Genomic DNA, 13,667 nt, shown 5'->3' with positions numbered 1-13,667 from the left:
TTTGGCATGAGGGTCTGCTACACAAATTGATTGAAAGTGGTGTTGGGGGAAAACATACAACATAATAAAATCTATGTACACAAACAACAAGTGTATGGTTAAAATAGGCAAAAAACACATATTTCTTTCCACAGGGCCCGGGATGTGAGACAGGGATGCAGCTTAAGCCACACCCTCTTCAATATATATGTCAACAAATTGGCGAGGGCACTAGAACAGTCTGCAGCACCCGGCCTCACCCTACTAGAATCTGAAGTCAAATGTCTACTATTTGCTGATGATCTGGTGCTTCTGTCCCCAACCAAGGAGGGCCTACAGCAGCACCTAGATCTTCAGCACAGATTCTGTCAGACCTTGGCCCTGACAGTAAATCTCAATAAGACAAAAATAATGGTGTTCCAAAAAATACACGAATACAAATTCCATCTAGACACCGTTGCCCTAGAGCACACAAAAACTTTACACACCTCGGCCTAAACATCAGCGCCACAAGTAACTTCCACAAAGCTGTGAACGATCTGAGAGACAAGGCAAGGAGAGCCTTCTATGCCATCAAAAGGAACATAACATTTGACATACCAATTAGGATCTGGCAAAAATACTTGAATCAGTTACAGAACCCATTGCCCTTTATGGTTGTGAAGTATGGGGTCCGTTCACCAACAAAGAATTCACAAAATGGGACAAACACCAAATTGAGACTGCATGCATAATTCTACAAAAATATCCTATGTGTACAACGTAAAACACAAAAAAAAATGCATGCAGAGCAGAATTAGGCACATACCTGTTAATTATCAAAATCCAGAAAAGAGCAGTTAAATTCTACAACCATCTAAAAGGAAGCGATTCCCAAACCTTCCATAACAAAGCCATCACATACAGAGAAATTTACCTGGAGAATAGCCCCCGAAGCAAGCTTGTCCTGGGGCTCTGTTAACAAACACAAACAGACCACACAGAGCCCCCGGACAGCAACAGAACTCCCGAGTGGCGCAGCGGTCTAAGGCACTGCATCTCAGTGTAAGCGGCGTCACTACAGCTCCTGGTTTGAATCCAGGCTGTATCACATCCGGCTTGGATTGGGAGTCCCATAGGGCGGCGCACAATTAGCCCAGCATCGTCCGGGTTGGCCAGAGTAGGCCGTCATTGTAAATAAATAAAAATTCTTAACTGTCTTGCCTACTTAAATAAAGGTTAAATTAATAAAAATAAAATATAATTACTTGACACATTGGAAAGAACTAACAAAAAAACAGAGCACAAAATAAAATTCTATTTGGCCCTAAACAGAGAGTACACAGTGGCAGAATACCTGACCACTGTGACTGACCCAAAATTAAGGAAAGATTTGACTATGTACATATTCCGTGAGCATAGCCTTGCTATTGAGAAAGGCCGCCGAAGGCAGACCTGGCTCTCAAGAGAATACAGGCTATGTGCACACTGCCACAAAATGAGGTGGAAACTCAGATTACACAGACCCACAAAGAATTAGAAAACAAATCCAATTTTGACAAACTCCAATATCTATTGGGTGAAATACCACAGTGTGCAATCACAGCAGCAAGATTTGTGACCTGTTACAACACTGTATATAGATATAATTTGATATTTGAAATGTTTTTATTCTTTTGGAACTTTTTTTTGGTGTAATGTGCATATGTTTCCCATGCCAAGAAAGCCCCTTAAATTGAAATTGAATTGAGAGAGAGACACTTGCTATGGGTTGAGAGAGAGCGAGAGAGAGAGAGAGAGAAAGAGAAAGAGAGAGAGAGAGAGAGAGAGAGAGAGAGAGAGAGAGAGAGAGAGAGAGAGAGAGAGAGAGAGAGAGAGAGAGAGAGAGATCAACTCAAATTGTATTCTTTGCTAAGAAGAATAAACCCGTACTTTTACAGACAGACGCAACAATGCTAGGACCAATGAGTGATGGTACATATTATGCAGATTTAATCGGGGGTGAGGCGAAATGCTTAGGTATCTAGCTCCAACAGTGCAGTAATACCAAACAATACAAAAAAAATTAAGAAAGAAATTAAGAAATATCAGAACAAGCACTGTCTGAGTCTTGAATATATATAAAGACTCACTTTTTAGGTTTCTGCCTATAGGAGGGGAGGAGCAAAATGGAAGCATCATCTGTGTCACTGGCTGAGTAGGGCAGGGAGAAGGGGGAGGAACTGAGAGAGCGAGAGCGAGAGAGAGAGAGAGAGAGAGAGAGAGAAAGAGAGAGAGAGAGAGAGAGAGAGAGAGAGAGAGAGAGAGAGAGAATTGCTATGGGTTTTATGGCACAGGCCTTTGACAAGCCTCTCAGGGACATACACGTAGGTTGTACTTAATCAAAACTGATAGAGTCCTCATAGTTAAGCAAATATGAGTACGACTTCACATGCATTCCCAGACCAGTACATCATAGCAGACATCTCTGGCTGGGGAGATTTGCATGTCTATTAATGAATACGTGTACAGTATGAAATTACAGTGAGCTATAAAAGTATTGGGACAGTGACACATTGTTTGTTGTTTTGGATCTATACTCCAGCACTTTGGATTTGAAAATATACAATGAATATGAGGTTAAAGTGCATACTGTCAGCTTTAATTTGAGGGTATTTACATCACTTTTTGTACCCCCCTCCCTCCCCATTTTAGGGGACCAAAAGTCTTGAGAACGAATTCAACTTATATGTGTATTGAAGTAGTCGAAAGTTTTGTGTCACGCCCTGACCTTAGAGAGCCATTTTATTTCTCTATTTGGTTAGGTCAGGGTGTGATGTGGGGTGGGCATTCTATGTTTTGTATTTCTGTGTGTTTGGCCGAGTGTGGTTCCCAATCAGAGGCAGCTGTCTATCGTTGTCTCTGATTGGGAATCATACTTAGGCAGCCTGTTTTGCCACCTTAGTTATGGGTAGTTGTCTTTGTTAGTGGCCTGTATAACCCTAGTAAGCTTCACGTTCGTTTTTGGTGTTTTTTGTTTTGTTGGCGACATTCTTAATAAAGACAAATGTACGCCTACCACGCTGCACCTTGGTCCGGTCATTTCCCTGACGACGTTCGTGACATTTTGGATATGATCCCATATCAAATCAAATCAAATCAAATGTTATTTGTCACATACACATGGTTAGCAGATGTTAATGCGAGTGTAGCGAAATGCTTGTGCTTCTAGTTCTGACAATGCAGTAATAACCAACGAGTAATCTAACCTAACAATTCCACAACTACTACCTTATACACACAAGTGTAAAGGGATAAAGAATATGTACATAAAGATATATGAATGAGTGATGGTACAGAACGGCATAGGCAAGATGCAGTAGATGGTATAGAGTACAGTATATACATATGAGATGAGTAATGTAGGGTATGTAAACATTATATTAAGTGGCATTGTTTAAAGTGGCTAGTGATACATTTTGTACATACATTTCCATCAATTCCCATTATTAAAGTGGCTGGAGTTGAGTCAGTATGTTGGCAGCGGCCACTAAATGTTAGTGGTGGCTGTTTAACAGTCTGATGGCCTTGAGATAGAAGCTGTTTTTCAGTCTCTCGGTTCCTGCTTTGATGCACCTGTACTGACCTCGCCTTCTGGATGATAGCGGGGTGAATTCCTTGCATGCAATGACTACATCCTAACTTGTTGGATGCATTTTTTGGTTGTTTTGATTGTCTTTCAGATAATTTTGTGGCCAAAAAAAATGAATGGGAAAAAATATATTGTGCCATTTTGGAGTCACTTTTATTATAAATAAGAATATAATATGTTTCTAAACACAAATTACATTAATGTGGAAGCTACCATGATTACGGATAATCCTGGATGAAACGTAAATAATGATGAGTGAGAAAGTTTCAGACGCACAAATATCATACATCTGTAACGTGCCATCTGTAAAATCACAAAATGACACTATTTACAAAATAATACATTATTTACCAATAGTTTCTACAGGCCACAAAATAATACATTATTTGCCAATAGTTTCTACAGGCCACAAAATAATACATTATTTACCAATAGTTTCTACAGGCCACAAAATAATACATTGTTTACCAATAGTTTCTACAGGCCACAAAATAATACATTATTTACCAATAGTTTCTACAGGCCACAAAATAATACATTATTTACCAATAGTTTCTACAGGCCACAAAATAATACATTATTTACCAATAGTTTCTACAGGCCACAAAATAATACATTATTTACCAATAGTTTCTACAGGCCACAAAAGAATACATTATTTACCAATAGTTTCTACAGGCCACAAAATAATACATTATTTACCAATAGTTTCTACAGGCCACAAAATAATACATTATTTACCAATAGTTTCTACAGGCCACAAAATAATACATTATTTACCAATAGTTTCTACAGGCCACAAAATAATACATTATTTACCAATAGTTTCTACAGGCCACAAAATAATACATTATTTACCAATAGTTTCTACAGGCCACAAAATAATACATTATTTACCAATAGTTTCTACAGGCCACAAAATAATACATTATTTACCAATAGTTTCTACAGGCCACAAAATAATACATTATTTACCAATAGTTTCTACAGGCCACAAAATAATACATTATTTACCAATAGTTTCTACAGGCCACAAAATCATCTGAAACACAACCAAAACAAAGAGCAAATGCATCCAACACATGTGTAGAGTCAAATTTCTAGTCATTGCATGTAAGGAATAGGGGACCAAATACTTCACTTTTGACAACTTTAAGAAACATATACTGTACAGTACCAGTCAAAAGTTTGGACACACCTACTCATTCAAGTATTTTTCTTTATTTTTACTATTTTCTACATTGTAGAATAATAGTGAAGAGATAAAAACTAGGAAATAACACATATGGAATCATGTAGTAACCAAAAAAGTATTAAACAAATCTAAATATATTTTATATTTGAAATTCTTCAAAGTAGCCACCCTTTGCCTTGATGACAGCTTTGCATACTCTTGGCATAATAAAGAAAAACCCTGGAATGAGTAGGTGTGTCCAAACTTTTGACTGGTACTGTATATGTGAATTTGTCCCAATACTTTTTGTCCCCTAAAATGGGTGGACTATGTACAAAAAGTGCTGTAATTGCTAAACGGTACACCCGAAATGGATCAAAATACCTTGAAATTAAAGCTGACAATCTGCACCTTCATTTCAAATCCAAAATGCTGGAGTACAGCGCTAATACAATGTCCCAAAACCTTTGTAGCTCACTGTATATGAGGTTTTAAAATTCCTACTAGTACAAAGCTGTCTTGTTGTTCAATGACTGTAATTGCTGAATTATGTATAAAACTTTGGTAGCTGTGTCTCTAGATGCAAGGTGATTCTAGACGTGGTGCTATTGCTTTTTATCTTGTTACAGTATATAAAACATCAGAGTCACAATGCAAATCTGTGAGAACCCAGTGATCGGAGCAGACGCATCGTGTGAGTAAAATTGCATTTTCACTAAGGGTTCCAGGTCGGGGCTGTGTTGTGCACGAGTCCACAAGTGTGTGCATGTGTTTGTGCGTGCCGGCGCGTGTGTAAGACTTGAAACAAAATGAATGAAGTGCCAGTTTTTGGGAAACAGGGCAAGGCAGGCAGGCAGGTGAGCGGGCTGACTAGATGATTCAGTAGAGCGTACCAGGAGAATCCCAGTCCCACTCCCCAGGAATGTCTGGTATTCCTCCCTCCCTGCAGGAGGTTCTGATCCCCCTGGCTGTCTGTGGAGCAGGGCTCAGGCTGGGGTTGCTTGGGCTGGGGGGGGAACTCTTGTGGCTGCCGGGGCTGGAGCTCTAGGTGACCAGGCCCCCCTGACAGCCTGGGAGATAGAGGTTGGACACCTGGCTGATAAAAGAGTAACCAACCACCAAGAATGCAGGTCACTGTCAACCCCAGGGCTGACGGGGTGAGGATGTTTAGGGGGTGAGGAGGGAAGGAGGGAAGGAGGGAGGCCCTGTCAGTACCGTTAGTGGTGGCCAGTAGTAGAAAAAGTATCCAATTGTCATACTTTAGTAAAAGTAAAGATACCTTCGTAGAAAATGACTCAAGTAAAAGTGAAAGTCACCCAGTAAAATACTACTTGAGTAAAAGTCTAAAAGTATTTGATTTTAAATATACTTAAGTATCAAAAGAAAATGTAATTGCTAAAATGTTCTTAAGTATCAAAAGTAAAAGTAAAGGTATAAATAATTTCAAATCCCTTAAATTAAACCCAAAAAATGTATACAGCTGAAGTCGGAAGTTTACATACACTTAGGTTGGAGTCATTAAAACTCGTTTTTCAACCACTCCACAAATTTCTTGTTAACAAACTATAGTTTTGACAAGTCGGTTAGGACATCTACTTTGTGCATGACACAAGCCATTTTTCCAACAATTGTTTACAGACAGATTATTTCACTTATAATTCACTGTATCACAATTCCAGTGGGTCAGAAGTTTACATACACTAAGTTGACTGTGCCTTTAAATTCCAGAAAATGACGTCATGGCTTTAGAAGCTTCTGATAGGCTAATTTACATAATTTGAGTCAATTGGAGGTGTACCTGTGGATGTATTTCAAGGCCTACCTTCAAACTCAGTGCCTCTTTGCTTGACATCATGGGAAAATCAAAAGAAATCAGCCAAGACCTCAGAACAAAATTGGAAACCTCCACAAGTCCGGTTTATCCTTAGGAGCAATTTCCAAATGCCTGAAGGTACCACGTTCATCTGTACAAACAACAGTAGACAAGTATAAACACCATGGAACGACACAGCCGTCATACCGCTCAGGAAGGAGACGCGTTCTGTCTCCTAGAGATTAACGTACTTTGGTGCGAAAATTGCAAATCAATCCCAGAACAACAGCAAAGGACCTTGTGAAGATGCTGGAGGAAACAGGTACAAAAGTATCTATATCCACAGTGAAACAAGTCCTATATCAACATAACCTGAATGGCCGCTCAGCAAGGAAAAAGCCACTGCCCCAAAACCGCCATAAAAAAGGCAGACTACAGTTTGCAACTGCACATGGGGACAAAGATCATACTTTTTGGAGAAATGTCCTCTGGTCTGATGAAACAAAAATAGAACTGTTTGGCCATAATGATCATCATTATGTTTGGAGGAAAAAGGGAGGGGCTTGCAAGCCGAAGAACACCATCCCAACCGTGAAGAACGGGGGTGGCAGCATCATGTTGTGGGGGTGCTTTGCTGCAGGAGGGACTGGTGCACTTCACAAAATAGATGGCATCATGAGGAAGGGAAATTATGTTGATATATTGAAGCAACATCTCAAGACATCAGTCGGGAAGTTAAATCTTGGTCACAAATGGGTCTTCCAAATGAACAATGACCCCAAGCATTCTTCCAAAGTTGTGGCAAAATGGCTTAAGGACAACAAAGTCAAGATATTGGAGTGGCCATCACAAAGCCCTGACCTCAATCCTATACGACATTTGTGGGCAGAACTGAAAAAAGTGTGTGCGAGCAGGGAGGCCTACAAACCTGACTCAGTTACACGAGCTCTGTCAGGAGGAATGGGCCAAAATTCACCCAACTTATTGTGGGAATCTTATGGAAGGCTACCTGAAACGTTTGTCCCAAGTTAAACAATTTAAAGGTAATGCTACCAAATACTAATTGAGTGTATGTAAACTTCTGACCCACTGGGAATGTGATGAAAGAAATAGAAGCTGAAATAAATTATTCTCTCTACTATTATTCTGACATTTCACACTCCTAAAATAAAGTGGTGATCCTATCTGACCTAAGACAGGGAATTTTTAATAGGGTTAAATGTCAAGAATTGTGAAAAACTGAGTTTAAATGTGTTTGGCTAAGGTGTATGTAAACTTCCGACTTCAACTGTATATTGTTTTGAATGTATGCATAGCCAGGGGAACACCAACATTCAGACATAATTTACAAACTGAGCATGTGTGTTTAGTGAGTCTGCCAGATCAGAGACAGTAGGGATGACCAGAGATGTTCTCTTGATAAGTGTGTGAATTTTCCTGTCCTGCTAAGCATTTAGAATGTAACAAGTACTTTTGGGTGTGTGTTAGAAAATGTATGGAGTAAAAAGTACATTATTTTCATTAGGAATGTAGTGAAGTAAAAGTTGTTCAAAATATAAATAGCAAAGTAAAGTACAGAAACCACAAACAACTACTTAAGTAGTACTTTAAAATTGTTTTACTAAAGTACTTTTACACCACTGGTGGTGGGTGGGGTAGATGAGTTGAAAAACAAGGTAATCTGTTTTTGTCTTTTTATGTTCATAAGTGGTAATTCATTTGAGATCAAAGGTAGAGAAAATGTTACAACATCATTGAGGTCTTCGCCAGGAGTCCAAGGACCAGTTGACTGTCCTTGGTAACAGGTAGTAACATTACTAGCAAGCTGAGTATTTCAATCGTCAATCATGCATAGCAATTTGACACAAACAGGTTTAAAGCTTATTTCCTGCAATTCTATATATTTTGTCATGGGGTGCAGAGAACATTTTGCCATTTTAAAGCAAATTTTCTTCCAATTCTATACATTTTGCCATGTTTAATGTGTATTCATGTGATATTTGAGTGACTCAAACATTACAACAAAATCTATGGGATAGAAACATTAGCTGACATGAGCTAGTTGATCTGGACATTTTGTATAAATATATCTCTAAGGTATGAAATGACTGACATTACAACAGGAAAACTGATGATGCACTACCCAATTTTGAAACACTGTGTTAGGCTACAAGTGAAAAGACAGCACTGATGAACGCCTCTCACACGGGAGTTGACTATGACTAACAGTTAGTAGATAAGAGCTGTGCAGGCAGGTCAAAGTCCTCATATTCACTGGTCAGTCTGGGATGACTGAACAACACAGTGAATCACTGTCTCTATGTACATTAGAAGTAGGCTACAGGAATACTGTGAAATGTCAGAAAACCACTGACTTTCTGTTGAGTTTATACAGCCACAGTTTCAGTTATATTCAGATGAAGGTAATACAACTGAAATGATGACGTGAAATGAATCACACTGCAATAAAGAGTAGTGTGCCACTTTGTCTATGTTACATAAGGTCACAGAAGTTGAATGCACTGAGGTGAAAAGAAAATAGAGGAAGAGGAAGAAAATGGAATGGTAAGTTGTTGCAGTATGCACAGTCAGTTTCACCAAACTGGTAAGTTGTTGCAGTATGCACAGTCAGTTTCACCAAACTGGTAAGTTGTTGCAGTATGCACAGTCAGTTTCACCAAACTGGTAAGTTGCTGCAGTATGCACAGTCAGTTTCACTAAACTGGTAAGTTGTTGCAGTATGCACAGTCAGTTTCACCAAACTGGTAAGTTGTTGCAGTATGCACAGTCAGTTTCACCAAACTGGTAAGTTGTTGCAGTATGCACAGTCAGTTTCACCAAACTGGTAAGTTGCTGCAATATGCTAATGAGTGCACTGGGTACACCAGCTATGGCTTCTCACTTGCTTGTTTCTGTGTATTAGACACTTTTGTTGCATATGTTTGTTTGCAGAGAACATTAATGACTTAGCCACTCAGAGTGAAGATGTGAATGTTGCAATAATTTCCCACAATGGGGAGAGGGATTAATACTAATGGATACATATACACAACTGAGCACAGTACTTTCTCCACAGCTTTTCATTCATGCCCTATTGTACTATTATTTGAATTGGGCCAAGCTCAATTCCCGAGCTAGCAGATATGTTACAAACTCAAGGGATAGGCGCACACACACACACACACACACACACACACACACACACACACACACACACACACACACACACACACACACACACACACACACACACACACACACACACACACACACACACACACACACACACACACACACACACACACACACACAGTACTGTAACTGAGTCAATACCACAGGAATCTCCCTACAATACTTCACCTTAACCACAGGAATCCACTATTCCAAATGAAAAGAAAGACTTGAAGTATAGATTCAGGGGGCTTGCCACTGCATTCATGGGTGAACCTAAGCCTCCCTGTAGCTGTAGGCACCTATGGGCCTTCAGTACCCCACACAGGGACACATTGATAGAGATTCTACCTGCTCAGATGATCTGGGTGCAGTAACAGGATCCCCAGCCACCTGGGGAGGGAGAGATCCGATCTGCCCCCACTGGTCTGGGTATGAGAGTGCAGTGCGTGCGTGCTCTATTCCCATGGACCATGCTGGGCCTGGTTTTGCATGGGAACCAACAGGTTAAAGCACAACAGAGCTCTTATCGGTTGCCCAGGTGTAGAGACTGAATATGCTCGTCTCTCATTAGAGTCAAGGGGAATTTGCTGACTCATGCGTGAAGCCGCTGGCAAAGGCATGGAGAAGGCTCTGAGATCTCCTTCGCATTACAGCTCAGCGTTTTGTTTACTCTGTCTGGGTCTCTAGGTTTGATGATACCCTGCTTTGACATGTAAACAAACAGTATGCAGCAATGTTGAGCATCAATTAACATGCTGGTTTATTTGACTACGAAGTTATTTTAAACATTAATTAATTGGCTCTTTCTGGTTATATAGTCTCAGTTGTTATGCAAAATAAATAAGCTGAACAAACCCATGCTCTGCAAACACAGGAGGTGGGCCCTTCCCTAGCATGAAAAGGGCCAGGGGTTTATGACAGGGCACTGCCTTTACCATGGATACACTAGTGCACTACTCATACAGTACATCAGAGAGGTGGTAAACAGTGAAACTAACTTGTTAATTTAATGATTTTCCCAGAGAAGTGCTCTTAGAAAATAGTTGATTGTGTGTGTGTGTGTGTGTGTGTGTGTGTGTGTGTGTGTGTGTGTGTGTGTGTGTGTGTGTGTGTGTGTGTGTGTGTGTGTGTGTGTGTGTGTGTGTGTGTGTGTGTGTGTGTGTGTGTGTGTGTGTAAACCAGCATGAACAAAGTAATGACAGACAGAATGGTAGTTTCGTGTGTGTGGTAAAACATACCACATACGTCTCAAACGGTATACTACAGTATTTCCACTGACAGGGTGAATCTGGACATTTGGCGTTGGCTCCACATAGTGCTCCCCAGAGCCATGCGTGCTGCTCCCAAACTACCCAACATATCCTGACATGAATGAGACTGATTACAATCACAACAACAACACACAACATGAAGGCATGCAATGAAAAGTGAAATGTCAAAAAGCAGAAGTACAATGCAAATTGCCCTTTTACTCTCTCTCTCTTCTCTCTCTCTCGCTCTCACTCTCTCTCTCTCTCTCTCTCTCTCTCTCTTCTCACTCTCTCACGCTGTCTCTCTTTCTCCCTCTATACTCTCTCCCTATCTCTCTTTCTCTCTCTCGCTCCCTCTCTTCTCACTCTCTCTCCCTCTCTACTCTCTCCCTGTCTCTCTCGCTCTCTTCTCTCTCTCTCTCTCTCTCTCTCTCTCTCTCTCTCTCTCTCTCTCTCTCTCTCTCTCTCTCTCTCTCTCTCTCTCTCTCTCTCTCTCTCTCTCAGACAGATGTTCAGCAAACCATGGGCAATGGGTCAAGCTCATCTAAGTCCCAGAGAGCTTCCAGAAATAACCCAGTCAGTCGGCCCGCCTGCGAGTGGTGTCTCTCCTAATGAGTACTGCATCTGTCTGCATTAGCCACACTTTGCTATGGGACCACAACAACACGCTATTCTCTTACACGACACTGCTCTCTTCCACTGACTGTAACTGAGATGGAGTTAAATTGGCATGAGAATAAAAGAGCGAACTGTAAGATGTAAGATGTAAATTCTGGTTAAGGAAATAAGGAAAGCTGAACAAAGTGTGACTTTTTAAACTCTGAGGAGTTAGAGGGTGCATAATTTGTAAAATGTGGCAGGTGATTGTGTGTAGTCACTGGGCTACACATATCCAGCCAATGTGAGATCCTAATCTCTGACCCTTGGTAGCTTTAGCTCTCCTTGCCAGGCCAGCCACAGACAAACAAAAGCTGGATGACTGTCACAGAGTCTTCATGTCAAGCAGTGATCCTGTTCTGCTGAAAACAAGATGACCAGAGAGTGTCACATTCCGCTGGCCTACTTTACATGGCTGACTGTTGTGTTTCTGTTGTCCCCATGGTTTTATCAGACTCACATCACTTGTCAGCAATAAGAGCATTCTCCTCTGGCCTCTTTCTCTCCTTTGACTATACAGTGTGTGTGTGTGTGTGTGTGTGTGTGTGTGTGTGTGTGTGTGTGTGTGTGTGTGTGTGTGTGTGTGTGTGTGTGTGTGTGTGTGTGTGTGTGTTTATGTGTGTGTGTGTGTGTGTGTGTGTGTGTGTGTGTGTGTGTGTGTGTGTGTGTGTGTGTGTGTGTGTGTGTGTGTGTGTGTGTGTGTGTGTGTTTGTGAGCAAGAGAGAGGCTTTTCAGGACAAGGCCCCCATCCCACCGTTTCCCAGTCTTTCATTGAATAGATTAACAAACGTTTTGTGCAATAAGTCTAATATCTGAACCATATGTGTGCTTATCTATGTGTTATATAATTACTTTCAAATAGAACAATTACCTTGTCGGACAGTTTTCAACCTGACGGGACCCTTGCAACGATTCATCACAATCAAGACGTCATAGAGTGGCAATCCAGACACCGGCAAACCCTCAACTTCCAGCAGTAACTCCCCCTCAGACAGTTGTCCGTTTTTATGAACCAAAACATCCTCTCTAACTTCCCCGATGTATGGAAACTCTCCATTCTCCGCACCGCCGCGCAGCTCCACATTCAGCTCCCCGCGAGCAGCCCGACTCACAGCGCACTCGGTAACTTTGGTGATCCAGTGGTGTTTCTTCTGAATTACTTTTGACATGGTGAAGGATCCAGACGAAAACCGTTAGTTCCATAGGATTATTAAAAAAACAGGTGATACATAACACACACGCTTGCTTTCGAAACACAGAAAACTTTCGGTTGTTTGAACGTGACTCCAGGCTGGATCATTTTCGTTCTTCTTTTAACCTAAGGCATAATGTTCCTCTTGCGCAGCTGTCCGGGCTACACATCCTATTCCCATATTAAGATCAAATACTCAGATGTTGTTGTTGGCTTCCCATCTTTAATAACCTGCATGCTATCTTGATCCAAAGAGTTGATCTAATCCGATCTCTAGATTGTCCGCTTTACTTTCACTAATAATAATATATTAGCCTACGCCAAGACCCCGCATATGTCTAATCTCCTGCCACAATACTTTTAATCCCACATTTATTATTCAAGAATAGCCTTACAGAAACAGTTACTTTTACCTGTCCTATGAGTTGAGAAAGCTGTTCACTCAGCCCTCTGCGCCTTTAAGCAGGTAGCATAACAATTTATACTATGTTGTTCCTGCAATCAGGTTCTGCTGATAGTAAATGGAATTCATGCGTCCTGACAGTCTTGACTGCAGCGCACTGGAGAAGGGAAATCCTGAATACACCTATTACAGGGTCCTAATGCTCCAACCTCATATATCTACACACGCATTTCTGCCCTGTAAACCGGATTACATCCGCCCACAGTGTTTATAATCCACTTTAGGACAAGGCTGCACAGTGCACGAATCTAATGACTTGCGAAACTAAAAGGTAGGATCTATTCATAAATCCTCAAACTTTTCTATTTGTAAATTAAACCCTTGAAGTTTGAACTCCTTGACTGTTTCACATCAG

At 40.8% G+C, this 13,667-nt stretch overlaps 1 protein-coding gene across 6 annotated transcripts in view; it reads right to left on the bottom strand.

Moving 5' to 3' along the window:
- LOC120061350 (membrane-associated guanylate kinase, WW and PDZ domain-containing protein 1-like) overlaps positions 1 to 13,391 on the bottom strand; it is a 228,511-nt gene extending 215,120 nt beyond the window's left edge. For all 6 annotated transcript variants that reach the window (XM_039011100.1, XM_039011103.1, XM_039011101.1 and 3 more), the window contains exon 1: positions 12,529 to 13,391. In XM_039011100.1, the coding sequence (XP_038867028.1) occupies positions 12,529 to 12,826 (298 nt within the window). In that variant the 5' untranslated portion in view covers positions 12,827 to 13,391. The remainder of the gene's footprint in view (positions 1 to 12,528) is intronic.
- Positions 13,392 to 13,667: the final 276 nt, after the last annotated feature.

This window comes from Salvelinus namaycush, chromosome 16, assembly GCF_016432855.1.
Source record: "Salvelinus namaycush isolate Seneca chromosome 16, SaNama_1.0, whole genome shotgun sequence".
NCBI lineage: Eukaryota > Metazoa > Chordata > Actinopteri > Salmoniformes > Salmonidae > Salvelinus > Salvelinus namaycush.
Note: the sequence above shows the minus strand (reverse complement) of the source record. Positions and strands in the feature narration are given on the sequence as shown.